Genomic DNA, 22,544 nt, shown 5'->3' with positions numbered 1-22,544 from the left:
TATTCATAAATATATATAGTTAGTTTGATTAAAAAACAGAAAAAAACATATAATCTATAAATAGCAAAGTAACATATGGAATTATTACAAAACTACAACATAACTATGCCAATTTAAATAAATTAAAAGTGCAAAAAAATTTAGAAACAGAAAAAAAAAAATAATTGTCCCGTGATGTATCACGGGGTAGATCATAGTTTTGAAATCGTAGTTAAACATCTGTTAGAGGAGAGGATGTCAGGGTTAGAGCTCATATAAACTACATCACATATGACATAACCTATGATAAATTAGTACTAAACCAGCGCAAAAGGTTTATATCTTTTGATCGCAAAATCTGACAATAAAATAAATTTAATGATAAACCAACTAATAATGTGGAGAGTTGATTAATATTTTTAGAGTCACGATTTAAAATATACTTAAAAGAATATACTAAGAATGATATTTTATTATAATATTTTTCAATTTGGTTCTTTCATTTTCATAATCCATACAGATGTCAAGCTCTCTTAATCTTCAAGATCTCATAATAAAGTAAATTTGATTATGATAAAGCAACTAGCTAGGGGACTAGCTGTATTTATCTATAATTTCAAGATTCATAGAGTGTGTTTTCATAATCATTTCAATATGGGTCATTTACCTTTTGGGATAAACGAAAAAATATAATATTTTTGGTCTCATTTTAGTGGTCTAATCAATCACGTACGCCATACAAAATTCCAATAGTATAATGTCGGTCTAAATAAGAAAATGGACTATAGTATAATTACTTTTATATATCCATAAGACATGATCAGATCATGCATATTATCTTAAAATTGAAACAAGGTACGTACGCCATACAAAAATTTAATAATGTAATCTTAGTTAATGTTAGCCTAACTAAGAAAATAGATTAGCATCAGACATAGTCAAATCATGCATGTTATATAAATTTGAAACATGCATGATTTATATAAGTACTTTATATATTGTGGATTTAGAATACTAAATGGAATGGTCGTATTTTTTCTTCATTCCAATCCAAGCTAATTTGTGTTAGATTTTCCTACAACAGTGAATCGACGATAGATAATCTTTACACGTGGATGCAGTGCAACATCTAATTTGTAGAAGTAGAAACAAATATTAGAGTAATAAGAGATAAACACATAATAAAGTTATTGTTCAATTTTTTGTTGCATTATTGTTAATTTGTTTCAAGAATTTTGATTTCCTAAATTTTAATATTAAGCTTTAGAAATAAATTTTATGATTTTTTAAAATATTGTTTATTTTGTATAGTTCCCAAAAATCTTAGAACTGGTTCTATATTAGGAATGATATCCCTAAACAACACAATAACCCTTTTTGCACTTGCAATAGTGTCACATATATCATGGATATATGAGTTATGAGGAGGACATTCCTAATTATGAATACAGTAAACAAGAAATGTTGAGGGAGATAGGTCAAGTCGGGTATGCGAAAAGAGTTGACATATGAAAATTTTGTTTTAAAAATTGAAAGAAGAAAAAAAAAATACAATATGGACCGAAAAATAGAGATTATATATGTGAAACAATCCGATCTATTTTTTTATATATATCTTAATATTTAGTGATTTTATATTCACTATCAACCCATCCCAATCAATAACAATAGCACACAACGATAATAAAACTAATAACCAATTAAGAAATAACAAATATCAATCCCACAAACAAATCCTAACAAAGACACATAACAAACAACCGAGCCTCTAAAACATCTTTCTCTTCATAGCCTTGATTCCACGATCACATCTTGCTTTTACCTGCACCGCAAACACAAATTGAGATGCATGAATATTTTATAAACACTCAGAAAGGCAATTCTTCCATCTACTGGCCTATACACACAAGCAGTAGAGACAACTCTAATCATCAACCAACAATCAATAACCAAACAACAAGCAGACATCTGCATCGACCGACACCAACCATGCATCGACCGACACCAACTAGAGTTGCATCGACCGACACACGCTTGCATCAACCGACGCAAGGTTCACTTGCATCGACCAACACGCACACTGCATCAACTGACGCATACTCGACATAGCACGAAATCCCTAATTGCATCGACCGACGCCTCCACATGGCATCGATCGATGCTCCTAGGTCAAACGCACCGTCCTAGCATTTGCATCGACCGACACACAAAGTACATCGACTGATGCACATGCCGAGCATCGTTTTTCCCCGAAGCTTCTCGCCGGATCTTCGTCCCTAAACCACCAAGAACACGAAACCAATGCCACAAAAAGATTCCCAAAGCCTCTTGCGACGCAACAACATACTAACAAGCCAATCAAACACATAAAACAAGCAGATCAGAGAAATCTTCAGCTTAGATAAGCCATGGTCATGCACTTACCTTTTCCAAAGAGGAAATCTGACTTTGAAACGAAAGATCTACGCCCTAGCAATCTCCTACAACGTTCCTAGCTTCAAAAATCCCAAGAACAGCCACCAAACTCCAGGAATCTAACCAAGAACGCTCAAGAACACTTCCTTTCTATTCTCTCTCTCAGAAACGGATAAACTCGGCCAGAGGACGACAAAGTTCCTTTTAAACTCGGCCTTAGGGTTTTTCCTAACCCAAAACGCAACGTTTAACTTAAACTTACTCGCGTAAACCGACCTTGCATTGACTGATGCACCTAGTGCATTAACCGATGCATTCCCTAAACCGGGATTCCGGTTCGCGGATGTTACAATATGGTGTCTATATCCCTACTATTAATTGAAAAGTCGTTTATGAAATAAACATTAGTTTTATAAGAATTTACAAGGGTATGCCATTGGAAACAAGGCAAAATATTAAATTTTCATTAAGGGTAAAAATATCAATTATCCATATCTTATTCGGATAAAGCGCGGATTACCGGATCGGATCTGATTTTTTTATTTCTTAACCAAAATCAAAACCCTATAAGAACGTATAGTTCTACTTTCTTCGCAAAACATACTAATAGTCTGGTGGTTAAATATACATAAGTTTAATGTGAGAGGTACTTAGTTTGAATATAGCTGGGTACACATTACATTTTCTTCCTAGTTTTAATTAATTTTGTTTCCTAATTATTTTCTGTTATATTTATTTTGCTTCGCTTAAAATGAAATCCACTGTTATTTAAAACAATATGTGGATTTGGATTTTAATGATTTTTAGGGATCCTAGAGGATTTGAGAGAATTTTAATACATAAATCCAAATCTCATGGTTTTAGGTGGGATTTGAATTTTTTTTTGCAATAAATCATATCAACTTCTCTAAAATCATTTAAAATATCATGAAAATTCAAATCACTTAGAATATTAGATTGAATACATCCTCTTAGTTTAATCTCTTTCTTTATTTGTTTTTTTTTATCATTGCGAACTCAAAAATATTGATGTTTCCATAAATCGATTGTTTACATTAATTGTTAATATTTGTGATAACCGGAATAACAATTTTCTTAAACTTGGCAACAATGTTTTTAAAAACTGAAACATATATATATATATATATATATATATTTTGTCAACAAAAGATTAGCTCAAATGAGCCAATTAGGTTGGAAATTGTTTACAAACAAAACATGGTGCGAATAACCATGCGCTTTGCGTGCCAGTGCATCCGCACTTACATTTGCATTTCTAGAGATAAGAGATAAAGAGAAGGACGAAAATTCTTCCTTGTCAATCTTGATGTCGTCGAGGTACGCCGAGAAAGCTGGCCAGTCCGCAGAAGAAGACACCATCTTCACCAAGTCTGAACAGTCCGTAAAAAACGCCACGTCTCTGAAGTCATGTCTGATCATGCATCGCATCGCCCGAACGAAAGCTTCTACTTCAGCATGTAAGGGAGAGAGACTCCGTCGGAAATTAGTAGCTCCTCTAAACAGTGTTGCGTCCTGAAATAAAGAACAAACCCATCCCGCCCCAGCGAGCGGGTCATCCGCTTTCCAAGATCTGTCGACAAGACAGCGATACCCCATAAAGAACGTAGGAAGAGTTGCAGTGGCCCCCCTTTTGCACTCTCCACCTGAGCCTGCTGCCACGACATAGCCTCACCTTCCGCTACCAAGACAATATCCTGAGGGTTCTCAACTATATTTTCATAAACCTGTGCATTCCTTGCTTTCCAGATATACCACATAAGCCATGGAAACATTGAGACCTGAGACGCTGGGTTATCTTTGCCCAAAAAATGATCGACATTTGTATACACAGACTCCGTGGGAAAAGAAATGGCCCCCACCGGTACGTTTGCTAAAGCCCAAACCTGTCGAGCCGAAGGACAAACAAAAATGGCATGATTTATCGTTTCCTCCTCCGCACCACACCAGGCACAACCCAAATCGCAAGAAATTCCCCGCTGTCCCAAGTTTGCTGAAACCGAAATGCACCCCGATAAAACTTGCCACATAAAATGTTGTATTTTTGGTGGACAACGAACCCGCCAAACACTGGCCAGTAGGGAGGTAATCTCCGGGGCACAACCAGATGCTTGGAAAGTGCCAGGTACTTCCCGACGAGCCAAATGGTTACCAGACTTAACTGTATATTTACAGTTTTTCGTAAAATGCCAACCTAAATGGTCTTCCCTGTGATTGGTCCCTAAAGGTAATGCCCTTATCAATGCAACATCATGTGTATTAAAATGCTCGTTAAGCATATCCAGACGCCAAGTATTTGTTCGATGATCAATTAAGTGAGTCAATTGGAGATTGGGATCCTTAAAAGGACCCTTACATAAAGCTGGTCACGGGAATTGAACCAGTATCCAGGGATCATTCCATACTGAGATGGAGTCCCCGGTGTCAACCCTTTTTATAAGTCATTTATTTACTAGAGAGCGAGCTGAACAAATACTTCTCCACCCATACGATGGAGAAAAAGACCGAATTGGATCCAATGGGTGGGTATTCCTATAGTACCTACTTTTAAAAACCCTGGCAAACAGCAAATCTGGAACCTCAAGCAGTTGCCATAATTGTTTAGCCAACAGAGCGGAGTTAAAGTCATCTACATTCCTGAATCCTAACACCCCCCCCCCCCGCCAATTTCTTACTAACACACAACTTATCCCAAGCTAACCAATGCATTCCTCCTGACTGCCCACTGAAACTCCACCAAAAATTTGCCACTACACTAGTGAGTTTGGATGTAATTGTCTTTGATAACCGGAAACAAGACATCACAAACATTGGAACCACAATCCAACCATTCGTTTGACTATGCAGCCTATCCCGAACGAAGGCAAAAACCTTTGTTTTAGCCCCACCCAAACTTTCTGGTAACCTGAGATAAGAGCCCATACCGCCCAGATTTGTAATCCCAAGAACCCCCTGCATCTCCACCTTTTTATCTTCATCAATCTTGTGACCAAACTGTAGCGAAGATTTGGCAAAATTAATTTGCTGCCCCGAAACCGACTCATAGTGTTTTAAGATATCCAAAATAACCTTACATTGGTCCTTGTCAACCTAACAGAAGAAAAGACTATCATCAGCAAACAATAAATGGGTTATTGGTGGAAATTTATTCGCCACTTTTGTCCTTGTAATTAGTTTATCCCTTTATGCTTTCCGGATATTTGCAATCAAAGCTTTCGTACACAATATAAAAAAATAAGGGAACAAAGGATCCCCCTGCCGTAGACCCCTCGCCGGGACTATCAGCCCATTTGGTTGACCATTCAAAAGAACTTTATACTCAACCGAAGTGACACAGAAGATAATCCAAGCAACCCATGTTTCCGCGAACCCCATTTTACATAGTACCGCCTCAGCAAATGCCCACTCCACCCTATCATACGCCTTACTCATATCAGTTTTTATCGCCATAAATTTCTCTTTACAAGACGGGTTAGTACGTAACCCGTGGAACATCTCTTGAGCAATCAGAATATTATCCAAAATCAACCGTCCTGGGATAAAGGCCGATTGAGTCTCAGAGATAAGACCCGGTAAGACCCTCTTAAGCCGTTGACATAAAATTTTAGAAATAATCTTATAACCCACATTACATAAACTAATAGGACGTAAATATACCATCCGGGTTGGCTTAGCCACTTTAGGAATAAGGCAAATATGCATCCTGTTTAAACTCCTATCAAAAACACCCTCCTCGAAAAACCTATATACCAAAGACACTAGGTCTGTTTTAACGACATTCCATGCTTTCTGGAAGAACAGAGCTGTCATCCCGTCAGGGCCAGGGACTTTATCCGGATACATCATACATAAAGCTACCTTGACTTCAGTCTCTGTGACTGGTCCTGTTAATCGTCCATTATCCTCATCCGTAATTACACTATTAACCTCCCGTAATGCTTCCACAAAGTTAACGGGTTAGTAGAAGTAAACAAATCCTCTTATGACACCGCTGTATTACAAATATCAGCATCTTCCATTGACCAAATATTATTTTTGTCAAAGAGACCTGTGATATGATTGTGGGCCTGCCTCTGCTTTGTTTGACCAAATATTTAGAATTTTTATCACCTATCCGCATCCACTTACTCCGACTCTCTGATACCAATAAACCTCTTCATCCCTATAAGCCTCTCGTAAGCGAGAATGTAATTCCGTGATGACAGACGGGGGAGTGGAGTCAGCTGCCTGAGCCTCAACCAATTGCCTTTTTAAATCCTCGATTGTATCTCTACCAAAGGGGACCTGTGCTTTGCGCCAGCGATAAATCGCCCTGTGACAGTTCACAGTTTTATCCACAAAATTAGAAGAACCTTGTGCTAGATCCCCATCCCAACCCGACGAGATCACATCCATCAAACCATACTTACCAACCCAACGACGATCAAACATAAAATTTCGTCGTCCCCGTGGCCTCTTCGCGCCAATGTTAACCAAAAAAGGCTTATGATCAGAGGCGTTCATAGGCAAATATTCTGTAACTGTGTCAGGGAATAGTTCATGCCAATCCTCATTATCTAAAGCCCTATCCAACCGGCACCGTATCTGTTTTTTGTCACGCCAACCCCTCCAAAACATCCAATCACCTAGGTAACCAATCACCATATTTTTTTATTTGTTTATTTATTTTCTAAATATTGTTGTTTCCATAAATCTCGATTGTTTACATTAATTGAAAGATATTTGGAATTTTGGAAACTTTATAGAATATTCCTTTAAATCCGCAATCTTACTTTTTAATCACAATTGCAAACTTTATATTCCATTTTTCTTAAAAATATGAATATTATAGTTTCCATAACTTTCTGGTGATTTAATTTAATTATACTAATCGGTGAAATTATCTTTAACTTGGAAATCAATTATATAAAATTGAAAGATATTTGACAATTTTCTTTGAATATTCCTTAATCCCGCAATTATGTCAATACATTGTTATCTGTTAAAACACTTAATCCGGATGAGATCTTTATTCATTTATAAAAATTTTGTATGTACCGCAGCATAATTTTTGTTTTCATTCTTACGGCAACTCCAAGGTTGATGGAATCGGTGTAGTGTATATCCCCTTTTACTTTCTTTTTTGCATTTTTCTTCTTATAATGATCATTAGACACGAGTAAACCTTCTTATATACATATATTGTGTTGATAAATTATTATTCTAAACTTTACCCAAGATAATAGTTTTTTTTTTCACCAAATTTGATTTTATTACGAATAGAATCTGTCAACATACAAAGGTTCCAACATCCAACTTGGTGGATTGATACAAGCAATATAAAAATCAGTATTAATACATTCTAATTTTGCTAACAAATGTGCAACTTCATTTGTTGAACGATGTGAGTATGCAAAGGAAATGCATCTGAAATGTCTCGAACATGAATGAATATCTTGAAGTAAACTTTAGATGGAGATGTCCATTAATGAATCGTTGATAGCGTCAATTAAAACTTTGCAATCACCCTCGAAATATACATTATCAAAACCCTAATGTAGTGTTTGTTGCATTGCGAATAATAATGCCTCCGCTTCCGCTTCTAAAGAGGATTGTGTATCTCTAAGAACACCCGAGCCCCAAACAGACTCAAATCCAGAGAATCTCGTATAACCCAACCTCCCATAGATTTTTTGGATACTGTAGAAAAACTAGCATCAAAATTGCATTTGACAGTAGGATACTGAAATCGTTTCCATAGCGTTTGAATTGGTTGTTGTGATGTAAAAAGGACTCTTGCGTTGTCACTTGTGGCATTGATCCATTCACTAACATCTCCCTTGGCTTGGTTGTAGTTTTGTTGTGGATCTTCAAGAATATTGTTAAATACAAAATAATCAAATTGATTTGTTATTTTATATATTTTGTATTGATTTGGATACTTTAATAATCAAATTTGAATATTCACGGGCGCTTTAAAAGAATTTAGACACAATTATGATTGTTAACTAATTTTGTTTTTACAGTAAAACAAACAAAAAAACAATTTAGAGGAAGATCATAATGTTCATTCCGATAATTACTATTCCGATAATTTGATAATTATTTGTCTGAATGGTACAAAAATAAAATAAATATAGTCACAAATATAAAGTACATGAATACAAGTGCTTCTAATAAAAAAAGGAAGAACACAAGTGCTTGACAACTTGGGTTTGTATATATAGTTTACGATTACATTTCACATGTAGAATTATTTTAGATATGAAGCCGCAATTAAGAATTATTTACATGACTCATCCGATTATTATGGATGAGTTGCGAAAAATTGTATATTTTCTAACTGATGAAGATAATGATATTTATTTTGGATATGAGTTGCTGTATTCGACATATACGCCAAATATTGAGCACCGTAAAAGAGTTGCCAACTAATTTTTATGAGAAACTACTAATATTATATAATTAAAATTTTAGGACTTTATTTGACTAAATATATATTTTACCAGTGTTTTTGAAGTACTTAAAAAACAATAATTAAATTTTGAGAAAAATTACAGTCTATTTATGGTATTAAGACAAGAAATAGTAGATGTAAACTGAAGCGGGTCATTCGAATAATGAAAAACAATATATTGAACGATTTTTTTTAAAGGGACATAAATTTTAGATAAAAGTACAAAATCAAAAATATAGGTAGAAAAAAAAATCAATTGTAAAGATTTCACTAATTTGGAGAAAGATTTCACTAATTTGGACAGGTAATTAACCACTTTAGAACAGGCACTTTGAAAATTTTGGTATTTTTGAAAACAATTATATAGTTTTTTTTTAAATATAATTTTTTGGATAATTTCAACTAGTTAAAAAAAATATTCAATGGAGAACTCTGGTATTCCATCTAAATTTCTTATCCAATCTCTCTTAATAAACATTGTATAATGAGTAATTAAAAAGAGAACGAACATACGGTAAAAATTTTGGATGGATACGGGACGAGACGAGACGAGATAGGATGAATCGAGACGAGATAAGATGGGATGAGATAAGACGAGATGGGATGTGACAGGATAGGACGTGTTTCCCATTACAAAGTATATACATCTATGTTTAAATTTTTTAAATTTACATGAAAATAATGCACTTGTGATATAGCACACGGTTTCTTAGTTATTTTACGGATTTAAAAAGTAATTTATCCCATGTTGTAGCACGGATTACTACCTAGTCTAATTATATTTCAAAATCTTCACATTATAAATTTTGATATTTTATACCTAAAAAAATTGAGAAATACCCTAAAATAGCACTACTTTAGGTTTTTGTTCCAAAACTAGCACACACGTTTATATATTCCAAATCTAGCATTAGTGAATATTAAGTATTTAAACGAAATAACACAATTGCTTATTTAATAGCAAAAAGAATCAAACACACGATCTTTCTCCGGTGAAGCTTGAATCTTCCAAGCTGAGATCTTCATTTCCGATCTCAGATCTTTCAATTAAATGCTAAATCGATCGTCATAAGCTTCAATCAAATGATTTAATCAGAGTTTCATCGATTTCATTACCAATCGAATTCGGATTCGTTGCTCTGTTTGGTGTTGGTGATTTTAAGCAGCGACGAAGTAGAGAGACGAGACAGTTTGGTGTTGTTAGCTTAGTCTTCTACTCCAATGGTGAGATCGAGATCTCAAGGAACCACTAGGCGAGTGACTCCAACGCCTTTAGGTGACGTTGAGAAGCCGCTTCCCAACGGAGATCTCTACGTCGGAAGCTTCTCCGGCTTGTTTTCAAGTTGCAGATCAAAATGGTAGTGGTTTCATTGATGATAAAGAGTTTCAAGGAGCTCTCTCCTCTTATCAACAGAAATTCAGTATGAGAACTGTTCATCTTCTTATGTATTTCTTTTCACCAATAGCAATGCCCTGAAAATTGGTGAGCTTTCTTCTATATGCTTTTGATTGATTGAACAAGGATTGTTGTTCGGTAACGTTATTATGTCCATCTCTTCATTTCATTATTTGTCTAAGATGCAAAATTCATACTTTGGGGCATATCGTCAATGTTTTTTCTATTAGCATGCTGGCAATTTTAACAATATTTTGTAGACTTCTCAATGAATAACGTGCTATTGCACTGTCTCACTATCATCTTTTTGAATCTCTTTGTTTCATTATTTTAGTTCTAATTGAATTTATAAATAATCATTCTAGTTACATTCATTTCTCTTGCTAGCATAGTTTTAAATTGGTGTCCTGTACTAACTTGACAAGCCTCCACATTTTGTAGGACCTAAAGAGTTTACTGCACTTTTCTACTAGTTCAGAACTGAAAGGTAAGTTTTATAAATGTTTTCATGAATCTAATTGGGTTTCTGCTAGTGATATAGCATAGCAACATTGTTTGGAAGTTCCCTCATGTGGTTTGTATTGGGAATGGTTCAGTCCATTTTTGAGAAGTCTCACAAGGACATGAGCCGAAAATAGATGTAAAGGAGCTGAGAGATGCACTTTTGAGCCTTGGGTTTTGGTTTCTCCTATGATTTTGGATCTGCTTGTTTCCAAGTTTGACAAAAGTGGAGGAAAGAACAATTTTTTGGGATTTTTATATATTTTGGAAGACCTTCCTACATATTCAGCATGTCTTCCTAAACATTATGAAATCCTTCCTAATTTTTTTAAATTTGAGTTTTTGAATCCTTTATTTATGTTTTGTCTTAATGTATCACAAATTACTTCATTTAGTGAGAGATAATAATTTTATTTTGTGCACATCCTGATATTTTATCTACACATACAATAGGTGTAATGATTTGATTTTGTGTCTTCCTAAATATTTATGAAGGTTATCATGAAATTTAAGATTTTATTCCTAAATATTATTGAATCCTTTCTAAATTTAATTAATTATGTTTCTATATATCTTTTTAATGCTTTGCCTCAATATATCAAATATTCCTCCATCAATGAATGATACAGATTTCATTTCATGAAGGCTATCATGAGTTCTAAACTTTTTATGAATGTCAACCTGAAATTCAAAAAAACTTTTCGGAATTTCGTTCTTGAAATTAAAGAGAATTTGTAGCAGTAATTATGTTCAGGAAAGTCTTCATGAATTTTAAAATATCCTTTCTAAACATCGTTCAATCATTTCTAAACATGGTTCAATAATTTTGTTTGTATCCAGCTTGGTGTTTTACCTGTATTAATGTTTATTGTGTACTTTCTACGAAGGAACAAATAGGCTTATTGTTTTGACTTATTGGTTATACTCTCTTAGACCTTTCGTAAAGGCTTCAGGTTCAGATCCGAACATATGACAAAATACTTAACTTTTATTTTTCATGAAAACCATCCTGAATTTTAAAAGATATTTCCTAAATATTATTTAATCCTTCCTGAATAATTTTGTTTGTAAAAACGAGCACCCTTGTTTAATACAAGCATCTTTTTTCTTTCCTCGGATCTTTGAGCCATACGGTTTTGTGTTCTTGGAACCTGGTTCCTGACCTTATCAAAGTTTGCTGCATCCACCTATGATTAATCAATGGTCACAACATGTTTACAAGACATAATCACAACGTAACAGATCAGACACTCTACCTGCAACCAGAAAATAGAGTTATTCGTCAATCCTCAAATACACTAAAACCATCTTAATGGCTTTAAAGAACTTAAATTTGAATAGTAGCAGTCAAGTTGTTTAACTTTTAATCCAGCAAAATGGGTTCTAAAGACCAAAATGTTCAGAAGCCAATTCACAAGAATTCGATAGGAAAATTAAGATGGAAGTAAGAACTATAGAGCTTAGAGACAATATATTAAGAAAGGATGAAGTTTTCCAGTTGGTTAGTATCAAGAGCACATGGAACAACATAAGTCCTGAAGCAAGCAATTGTAGCCTCATGTGTTCCTTATCTCAGCTGCTCAATAAATTTCTTCACAGCAAAAAACAAATTTGAACAAGAGTTACAAGGTTTAAAATCAATTCTCGACATTTAGCTATGCCCAAACATAAAAAAGATTCTTTTCAGTCATTTTATATCTCTGCTAGTAACATTTCACATAACTGTGGCTTGAACATTTCAAAAGTGAAAATCCCAGGAGAGGACTCAACCATCATGTTTCTGAAACTTTGCTCCGACTTCTGACTAAAAGCTTTATGAAACGAAGGCACAAAGAAACTTGTAGGGTGAAGAGAATAATTCTCTCCGTGTAGACGCTGAAAAAACCAGATTAACACAAAGCAAAAATTAAATGATTGAAATAACCAATTGAAATAACCAATTCAAGATTAAGACTTTTCAACCCAACTCGGTAAAAGAAAATTACATGGTAAGAGACAAGACTTTCTTCTTGTATTCGTTATGCCTCATAATCTGGAAAATGAGATACGAATACAAAGTCACAAAAATGGAAGCTTGAAAACTATTAAAAATCAGGTAAAAAGGAGAAAGCTTTGACTCGAACTCGCTCAGTGTCATGGAAGTATTAACAGGAGAAAGTCTAAAGGTAGATCTTCATAGGTTGATGAGATTAACACACACACCTGTTTCTGGAGCTGAAATAGAATACAATGATCATTGAGGACGAAAGGAACTTGGGAGCGAAGGATGTCGATGGCGGTCTCAATGTCACCGGATTCAATCGAGTTTCAGATCCGGCGAATGATCTATCTGGAGTGGTAAGACGATAGGAAGGAGATGATAATGGAGATGAGGATGATGAATTGGCGTCGTCTTCACTCATGTCTCTTCGTCAATCTCCTCTTGTCGGCGATGAGAATTGGCTGGGGAACACACAACTATAGTAACTTTAATTTTAGTGGTTTAACTATTTAATTAGAATAAGTCCTAAATTTGGAAAATAGAAGATTATGTGATTGGTTTGGAAGAAAAATTTAAAATAATATTATTTTTGTCAATTGCCCAAAAAAATTTAATATTTATTTTCTCCTCTAGAGACAAAAAAATCTGTTTCAATTTCTGTTTTTTCATAAAAAAAATAAATAAATAAATAATTCTGTTTCACCGAAGGACCAAAAAGATATTTTCCAAATGTTTCAAATAAAGTTGGGCCGATGGACGATGGTCCTGACACAACAGTTGAAGCTAAAATGGTCCTTATGTACAATGTACATGAAACCGAGTCAAAGTAGTTGCGGTAATAAGAGCAGAGCAATAATGTCTTAAGACTGTAAAGGACGTTCACACAATGAAACCCAAATTCTATGAACATGTCTAGAATTGTAGTTGATTTTATATAATGAAGTTTGATTTCGATGAAGATCATAACTATCATAAATTTGATTTTCCAAGATTAAAGCTTGATAATGCATGACTTGTCTTATAACTCACAACAATTACTGCTAGATGACAGTTCTTCACAAACATCCATCTGAAAACGCTATGAATTGATGATGTTATTAACAGTAGAAACTAGAAAGCATTAAAAAAATCTCCCATTGATCAACTTATCAAATAGTTAAAACGGAATAGGTCTGCTTTACAAAGTCAAAGACCTTTTCCTAAATTTTCGATACATATTTCTTTGTGGACTACTTCATAGAGATTTTTTAAAGCAGAAAGATTACAAATCTGAGGAAGATCAGTAGTTCAGTAGAGAGAGACTGTAACTGATTCACAGATTTTGGAAAGCGGAAAACAAAAGATGTAAGAGGCTTGTTCACTTCTTCGAAGACACTGTCGTTGAATCAGGCTCTTTCCATGCAGCTTGCCATTGCTTGTCATATAACGTTGTCTCATCGAACAGATCCTTGAGTTTGTCAAAATCTTCATTCTTTCGGATGAACAGAACTCCAGCTACAGACACAAACAAGAGTGTTTTACAGAAGAAGTTCCCCATTTGATCAACAAGTCCAACTCCGGTAAGGCTATCAACAAAGTAAGCCATAAAGAACCCTATCATCGCAGCACGACCTACACCACCACCAAGAACAAAAAACATTAAATAAAACCACTTCATGTTGCAAATGTCTATAACTCCTAAGTGTTTTTGGAAATCACCATTGAGAAGCTCGGCTTCAGGTAGATGGTATCTCTTCATCCATGCCCACCATGGAATAATCGAAGTATCAAAGAGTACAGGCTCGTCGTTACTAGTTGTTTCCGGGTTATCTTCAAGCCATTTTCTCCTCTTTGCCTCTACAATTACATAATCAACACAATAAATCACTCATCTTCTTACAAACCAAAGCAGAACCTTTCCTAGTAACAGAACATAAACAAAGATCATGTTTTTTTGGCTCATTCCAAATTCCAGTTTCACAAACTCTACCTAAATCGTAACAAAAAAGTGAAAGAATTGGATTCAAGTTGTTAGGAGGATCTAACCAGAAACGATAACAGAGTCCCAATCTGTTTTGCCATCTTTCTCGAACTGTTTCAGATCCCAAGTTCCATTGACCCACTTCGCATTCTCGAATTTGATCACCGTCGCTGAGCTCGTCTCGACGGCGTCCTTTTCAGAAGCGGAGGAGCTTTCAACCGGAGCTTCCTCTAAAGCCGCAGCCTCAGGTTTCGGAATCTCCGCGACGGTGGCGGAGACTGGTGAAGTCGTACCATTGTCGGAGGAAGCTCGAGGGACGACGGAGACGAGAGAGAAACGTTTGGTGGAGGAGAAGAGGAGAGAGGATGGGTTTTTGGGGATGAGATTAGGGTTTTGAAGTGATGATGAGATTGGTGGGGAGAACAACGCCATGGATATAGACATAGATCTCTCTCTCTCTCTCTCCCCTCTGCTCCGAAGTTTTTTTTTGTTTTCAGAGTTAGTTTTTGAATGTGTGGTTTGAAATGAAGCTTTGAAGGGAAGTGAAAGAGAGATGTTGTTATCGTTAAATACTTGGAATGTATGTCGTTTTCATTTTTTTAATTCAGTTAAAGGAAACTACGTGATGTTTCATCGATAACGAGAATATTGAATGGGCTTTAGCGTTCGGCCCAAATAAAAGTAGAATTCAAAACCGACTTAAACCACATTCTCTCCGTCTATCGACGCGTGGTTTACGAAATGACTAGTCGAATAAAAAAATGGCCTTGAACTTTCTTTAATTTTCAAGAGTCAGTCTTTAATAATATTGTTTTTTTACAATTTTACTTTTAATGCAAAGAAAAAATAATAGAAAAAGACAAAGAAAAGTCAATTATATTGTACCCAAAAAAAACTCTGTTTCGTTTAACCTAATAAAAAGCGGCGCTTTTTTAGATTTGAAATCGGAGTGCGGTGGCTCCTCCAGCACCGGTTTTGATTTTCCTATTTTCTTCATCTCTTGCTTTGTATTAGTTTTTATATTAAGTTATTGGAAGTTTTTGGATTGCGATTGGGGATTCGTTCTAGTTTTAACAAGTTTGTAACTTGGGTGTTTGCGGAATCGGTCGAGCGTTTCAGATTTTTTTTGTTCGTGGCTCTTGCGAAGAGAATGGTACCGAATCTGAGATCGACGACGATAAGCCTGTGTTTTTGCACCTGCTCACAACCCAGATTTGTTGTCTCGCTCCTGTGCTTCAAGTTGTGGTGATGCCGTGTGTGGCTAGTGAGTGTTCTGTTTGCAGACTTCACTTCGCCTTTGTTCTCGCTCATTCGTTTTGCCTGGTTTTAGCTTTTAGTTTCCCATCTAGTTCGTCTCCTTACTAAGAAGAGGTTTGTGTTGTTTGAAGTTTATGCTTGATTCTCTCCTTCAGATCTTTCTGCTCTTAGGTGGAAGTTGTTGGTGATGGTAGCTTATGTAGATGAGTTTTGTTCTTGTTTCGTTTTCAAGGCTCATCGAAGTAGTTATGTTTCGCTCTTTGTCTCTGCGTTTCCGAATCTGGAGGATGTCGGATTGCGCTTATATGACTTCTATCTAGGCTCTACTTGACGCTTCAACCGTCTCGGCCGCATCTGGAAGTGTTTATTGAGGTTCTGAATTGAACATTTACTTGTCAGGTTATGAAGTTTGGTTCTTGGTTTGGAGAGATCATCTCTCATGTGAAAGGAAGAAGCAGATGTGATCAATGTGATGGCCGTGGGCAACATTGGTATAGCTCATTCGCAGAAACTTCAGAAGAAAAGATCGGTTTGTTTGTTTAGACTTAGTATTTGTCTTCGTTATTATTGTTAGTATGCCTCTAGTTTTAGTTGTTGGGTTCGGTCTCTTTCGTTTCTCGCCTTAAAATTTTTCTTGTTGTAAGTTTAAGTTGTCTCCCGGGACTAATCTGTTGTCCACTGGTTTAGCCTCTCTCTTTTGGGCCTTAGACTCCGGGGAGATTTCTATTTTCCGTCGGTTTAAGATGTGTTTTACAATGTATCCTTTCAAATATTATCAATAACATCAGATGACAAAAAAAAAAAAAAAAGTCTTTGTAAGTAAACAAATAATCCTTCCAAAATCCACGAAGTGGAACACAACAGAATCAGAAACATGGTTTCTCTCTCTTCTCTCTCTCTCGTATATTTTAGAGGGAGAATCCCTTTTGCTTTGCCGTCTGGTAGGAATACGGTTTAGGTCTAGCATCATCTGGTCTGTTGCGGTGATGGCTAGCTTTCTTCCGGCATAGGTGGCTTTGATTAGCACCTGTGGTCGGCTCTGTTTCCGGCATAGGTGGCTTTGATTAGCACCTGTGGTCGGCTCTGTTTCAGGCATAGGTGGCTTCGATTAGCACCTATGGTCGGCTCTGTTTCTGGTATCGTTCAGCTTCTTCAGTGACGATAGCCAGCTTTTTCTCCGGAAGTTTTTTCCGGTTTTCTTTTGTTCTCTTTCGATTCACTTTGATCCGGGTTCAAAAACTATGTTGCTTATTATCTTTTCTTAGATCTGGTTGTGTAATTCTCTGAGCCTCTTTTTTAAGGGGAATAATTCAAACTTTATGCTTACCAAGATTCTAATTTTAAAGTTCGGATTTTGTTGTGATTGGGAGTTTCTGTTCGAACATTTGGTTTGAGTTCTTAGCAAGTGAAATTCCTAGGTTGATTGGGTTGATAGTGCTTTCATTATTTCAGCAGGCCTATGTTTGGTGAGCAAAATTTCTTGAAAATTCAAAAGTTGTTGTTTGAAGACAAAGATGAAGAAGATTTGCTTTAAGTGGAGTCATACTCTCATCAATGCTTAAATTGGAATTTCGTTTTATTTTCGGGGTGAAAATTGAGATCTCTTTGTAAATTTTTCGGCGATCTCGGCCGGAATTGAAGTTTGCCAGCGTCAGAACTCTCTGCCGAGATTCCAACCTCTTCATCTTCTCACGTGTCATCCAACCTATTTCTCCTTTGCCACGTGTTTTATGTACTGTTATACAACGTTTTCTCTTCAGTGAAGGTTTCCATAATTGGGCTTTTTGTTTTGTTTACCTAGGCTTGTTTACTTAGATATTTTACTTTGTTTGTTTGTAATATCGGCGTGTCACACTTGGTTTCTATCATCAATAAAACACACTAGTGACAAAAAAAAAAAATAAATAAATAAACAAATAATCGGTTAGGAGGAGATTGTCAATTTGTCATCTCTATAAAGTATAAACTATTATCCAAAACACTTTATCATAAAAACTGAAATATAGAATGATTCCTAAGCTATAAACACTATGAAAAAAATTTTGTTAAACTCTTGAACTAACGGCTAAGATTCTTTTGCTGATTCAGGGAAAAAAAAATTAACGTCTGGACTTTTCTTTGACATTAAATCATAACGTCTACAAGACTTTAGAATATGTAATGCAAGAATAATCCTATGTGGACGACTCTGATTGGTTCGATGACGATTTTTAGATATTTCATTTTGCTTCGCGGCAAAGTCTCAACTCTCTTTTAATGGGACGACGACGGTCTCAATGTTTCAGGAACTTTCCAGAACTGCCCTTTCCCATGTTATTTCCGTTACACGTGTTGCGAGCGAGTAATTTACATAAAACTCAAGGGTATTATTGTCAAGTTCTGTCCCAATCATTAGCCCTATAAATCACATTATTCGACTTTTCAGTAGTAATTTTCATTATCGATTTCGATTTTGATTTCTCTCTAATTCCAAATAAAAAACAATGGATGCGTTCTCGTCCTTCTTCGATTCTCCTCAACCAGGTGGTAGCAGAAGAAGCTGGAGCTATGATTCTCTTAAAAACTTCCGTCAGATTTCTCCCTCCGTTCAGAATCATCTCAAGCGGGTAAGTTTTCTTCGTCGCCGCGCCGATGCGGTTCAATCTCGCTCACTAACCGGTGGTTTTGTTTGATTAGAGACTATTGTTTGTTTGTTTGTTACATGATTGAGTTTTGAGATTCGTTTCGTTCTCGTTCAATTGATCCCTCTGGCTATCGCGATTGCATCCCAATTTCTAGGATTTGAACGAATCGTTGCGGTTGGTGCTTTCCCTAGATTTCTAGGGTTTCTAATTGCGTCTTTCCATAGATTTCTAGGGTTTGTAATTGCGTCTTTCCATGGATCTGTTGTGCATGATTCTCTGGAGTGTTTAGGTTTATTATTATACTCTCGTCCAAGGTCGTTTTGTTCATTGCTCGATTCTCGTGATTATACGCATCTCCTAGAGGGGATTTGATTTTGTATACTCACTTATGTTACGAGTAATGTTGCTCATCTTGTGTTATATTTGTGGTTGAATTTGTAGGTGTATTTGACATTATGCTGTGCTCTCGTTGCGTCTGCCTTTGGAGCTTACCTCCATGTGCTCTTGAACATTGGTGGTCTTCTTACTACTATTGGATGTGTTGGAACTATGATTTGGCTGCTTTCATGTCCTCCTTATGAACAAGTAAGTGGGCTTAATTTGTTGGTTGTGTCTCGAACTGTGTTGAAGTTTCAGTGTCCTGAGATTGTTGTTTCTTTATAATATGCAGCAAAAGAGGCTTTCTCTTCTCTTTGTTTCTGCTGTTCTTGAAGGTGCTTCTGTTGGGCCCTTGATCAAAGTGGCAATTGATGTTGACCCAAGGTACTTTTATTGTTCTTGATATTGGGTATTTGGATGCTAACTGTTCATGTTAATTATCTGTGAGCCTTATGCAAGAGCTGACATTTATATCTTTCTTTTGGTTTATACAGCATCCTCATCACTGCGTTTGTTGGAACTGCGATAGCGTTTGTCTGTTTCTCTGCTGCAGCAATGCTAGCGAGACGCAGGGAGTATCTCTACCTTGGAGGACTGCTTTCATCTGGCTTGTCCATGCTTATGTGGCTTCAGTTTGCCTCTTCTATCTTCGGTGGCTCTGCTTCTATTTTCAAGTTTGAGGTAAACCAAGCATTTCCTTTTTAGAAAAATTTGTTCTTTATGTTAAGAGGTATCTTACTTTCTCAGACATCTCACACTTGTTGTGATTTTCTCTTGGCGCAGCTATACTTTGGGCTCTTGATCTTTGTGGGATACATGGTGGTGGATACACAAGAGATCATTGAGAAGGCACACCTTGGCGACATGGACTACGTGAAACACTCATTGACCCTCTTCACTGACTTTGTAGCTGTATTTGTTCGGATTCTCATCATAATGGTAAGTTCGTATGTCGCCTGATATTTTAAAAATGGCATTTATCTGTTAGTAAACCTCCATTGATGGGTTTTTATTTTTTTTATGCAGTTGAAGAACTCTGCGGATAAAGAAGAGAAGAAGAAGAAAAGGAGATACTAAGACTGAAAAATGGCAGCAATGAAAAGTAAATAGAGCGAGTGGTTGGTACATGAAAGCATTGTAATGGGGCTTTACATTGTCATCATGTTAAGCTGCTATGGTGTTTTACTTGTCAGGACACTCGTTTTGTGACAATACATGTTTCTCCACTTGAAAGGATTTGTTTGTTTTTCTTCCTTATAAATGTTTACTTAAGACTGTAAATGGCCGAAGTGGTGTCTAACTTGGTTTTATTCTCTTTCACATATCGTAAGCTTTTAATGAAATTATTTAGGAAAATCGGAAATTCATGAACCTGATTCCTCAATTTGTTTAGTACGGTTCATACGAGAATTATAACTGTACCGGAAAGCATTACGGTGACTTAGAGCATCTCCAGTGGGGGAGTGGAGGATGATGATCTATGAGTTTCTTTTATATTTAAGGCTTAAAAAAATTAAGAAAAATTCGATAATGTAATGCAATAAATCAAGAATCGTTTCTCAGATAGGAAGTTCGAGCAACTCATAAGTGTTAGGTGCGGGAATTGGCATCTTCTACCGACAATAAATCAAAAATCGTTTCTTATATAGAAAACTCGAGCAACTTATAAGTGTTGGTGTGGAAATTGGCCTCCCCTATCAACATATTGATCTAAATCTATAAGAAAATTGGTTGCTTAACCAGGAATTCATTTTGGGATTAGACTCGGCCTTTGAACAAAAGTCCAAAAGGACAGATAAGCCCAACCCGAGATCGAATAGCTGACCTCCCGAATCGCCTCCAGACTGACCTGAAGAAAAGAAGGAACTTTTCTAATTACAATTTGATTGATTAGGAAAGTAAACATAAATTGTAATCTATAAAAACATATAAAAGGGGATACCCCCTTCCTTGTAAACGATCCAGCAATTAATACAATATTCTGAGTTTTTCATTGTTCTTGAGCGAAACCCTAACTTTTTCCTCAAAAAATCTCAATTGTTCTTTGTCCTTAGCTAAGATCCGATTTCTTAGAGAGAAAGGTTTATTGAATTTGTTTCCCCCTTCAAACAAATTTTTTGTGTGAAACCCAGTTTCTACAAATGGCGCCGTCTGTGGGGACGCTAACTTCTCAAGCTATTTCTCTCGTAAGAAAAACTTTCAAAGCTACTCAAATAACCCGAACGATGTCTCCAGCGTCCAACGACGATGTCACCGGTGCAACCCTCTTTCAGCATAACGTTTCAGACGCCGGAAACCTCGAGGCCCGGAGCTCACAGGGTACTGTCTCGCATTCTGCTGTCACTTAAACCGTACCTCCCCCGCTCGTCTACACTCGACGCAATCACGCCGTGTCAGAAAATCCAACTGACAACCTAACTGCTCCCCGGAACGAGACAGAGGGCATCGAGGATCCCACTCAGGGAACCGATGATACCGATGGAGAGCAACCCACCGATGGGTCCCGTGTCCAACCGACCCCAGCCATGCAAACCGCACAAACTCCTCAGGTCGTCTCAATGGATGACCTCCGAATTGTGTTCAGAACTATATCCAAAAATCACTACCAGATGATCTCCGACACAAATCGAAGGATGGATGAAGTGGAACGACGTGCACCCCCTCCTCTGCAGCAAAGAACTGCGCCACAACAACCTGTCAGAAGGGACAACAAGCTGCATCGACAACTGTTCGATGATCCCCCACCTTCGGCCTTCCGGTCTAGCACGTTACACGTTCCTTCGGTCCTAGATTCGGGGATGAAGCCTCAAGTCGGACAATCCTCCCATGGCGATCTGGCCACGGACTCCCATCTTGAAATAAAAGAAATTCATTCCAAAATTCGAGACATGGGTCACTCCTTCACCGTGCCGTGAGCTCGGCCCCAGAGATCGATAAGATGTTCGAGGCCACACAACGGACCCCGTTCACCAGGCGAATCTTGGAGACGGTTGTTTCGACCGTAAAACTGAAGCTTCCGATTTACAAAGGGAAGAAGGACCAGGTACAATTCGTGACCTCGGTCATGGCTACCGTATCCAAAGCGTGATTCAACCGAGGAGCAGAAGGATGTCGGTTATTGCCAGTTATTCATCGAAAGCCTATCAAGAAACACGTTGAAAGCTTCACTCAACTGTCAACAGCTTTCCTGCGGAGCTAACGATTCTTTATCTAACGGTATATTTCCAGCGCTGAGTTGTGGGAAACGGTTTAAGAACCTGGCGAATCCTTGCGAGAGTACCTGGCCAAGTTCAAAGAAAAGTTCTCCAACATTTCGGTCTTTGAAGATGTCGCGATCGCCGCCTTCGAAAAAGGACTTATTCTCGGATCCCCATTGCAGGTCGACCTGAATATTTGGAAAGCAAAAGATTTGGACGACACACTTCATCGTGGGTCTCGGTTCGCATACTTCGAAGAGGATGAAGAGAGGCGAGTCGCAAAGGCTGCCCCAACGCAACCGATTTCTGCAAAAGAAAAAAATCGGGACAACAACCAAGAACCTCGTAGGCATCACGACCCAAGGGACCCTAAGCGCAGCATAGTTCATGCGATCTCCAAAG

The 22,544-nt window shown here is 36.8% G+C and overlaps 2 protein-coding genes and 2 long non-coding RNA genes across 4 annotated transcripts; 2 read left to right on the top strand and 2 right to left on the bottom strand.

The window, feature by feature from the left end:
• Positions 1-12,199: 12,199 nt before the first annotated feature.
• LOC147934697 (uncharacterized) lies at positions 12,200-13,246 on the bottom strand. The gene is made up of 3 exons (XR_015570673.1): positions 12,948-13,246; positions 12,731-12,777; positions 12,200-12,620 (listed from the first exon to the last, which is right to left on the bottom strand). It is a non-coding gene; the product is annotated as an uncharacterized LOC147934697 (long non-coding RNA).
• Positions 13,247-13,842: 596 nt separating this feature from the next.
• LOC104724657 (light-harvesting complex-like protein 3 isotype 2, chloroplastic) lies at positions 13,843-15,292 on the bottom strand. The gene is made up of 3 exons (XM_010443197.3): positions 14,752-15,292; positions 14,425-14,562; positions 13,843-14,337 (listed from the first exon to the last, which is right to left on the bottom strand). The coding sequence occupies exons 1-3, from the start codon at positions 15,128-15,130 to the stop codon at positions 14,084-14,086; spliced, it is 771 nt and encodes a 256-aa protein (XP_010441499.1). The 5' UTR covers positions 15,131-15,292; the 3' UTR covers positions 13,843-14,083.
• A 123-nt stretch (positions 15,293-15,415) lies between these two features.
• On the top strand, positions 15,416-16,703 carry LOC104724656 (uncharacterized). The gene is made up of 2 exons (XR_757734.3): positions 15,416-16,057; positions 16,176-16,703. It is a non-coding gene; the product is annotated as an uncharacterized LOC104724656 (long non-coding RNA).
• Positions 16,704-16,788: 85 nt separating this feature from the next.
• LOC104724655 (bax inhibitor 1) lies at positions 16,789-20,301 on the top strand. Its single transcript, XM_010443195.2, has 6 exons — positions 16,789-18,549; positions 19,009-19,152; positions 19,238-19,329; positions 19,440-19,626; positions 19,729-19,884; positions 19,972-20,301. Exons 1-6 carry the CDS (start codon positions 18,427-18,429, stop codon positions 20,020-20,022), a joined length of 753 nt encoding a protein of 250 aa, XP_010441497.1. The 5' UTR covers positions 16,789-18,426; the 3' UTR covers positions 20,023-20,301.
• The last annotated feature ends 2,243 nt before the right edge of the window (positions 20,302-22,544 follow it).

Source organism: Camelina sativa, chromosome 11 (genome assembly GCF_030686135.1).
Source record: "Camelina sativa cultivar CO46 ecotype springtype chromosome 11, ASM3068613v1".
NCBI classification, from domain to species: Eukaryota; Viridiplantae; Streptophyta; class Magnoliopsida; order Brassicales; family Brassicaceae; genus Camelina; species Camelina sativa.
Note: the sequence above shows the minus strand (reverse complement) of the source record. Positions and strands in the feature narration are given on the sequence as shown.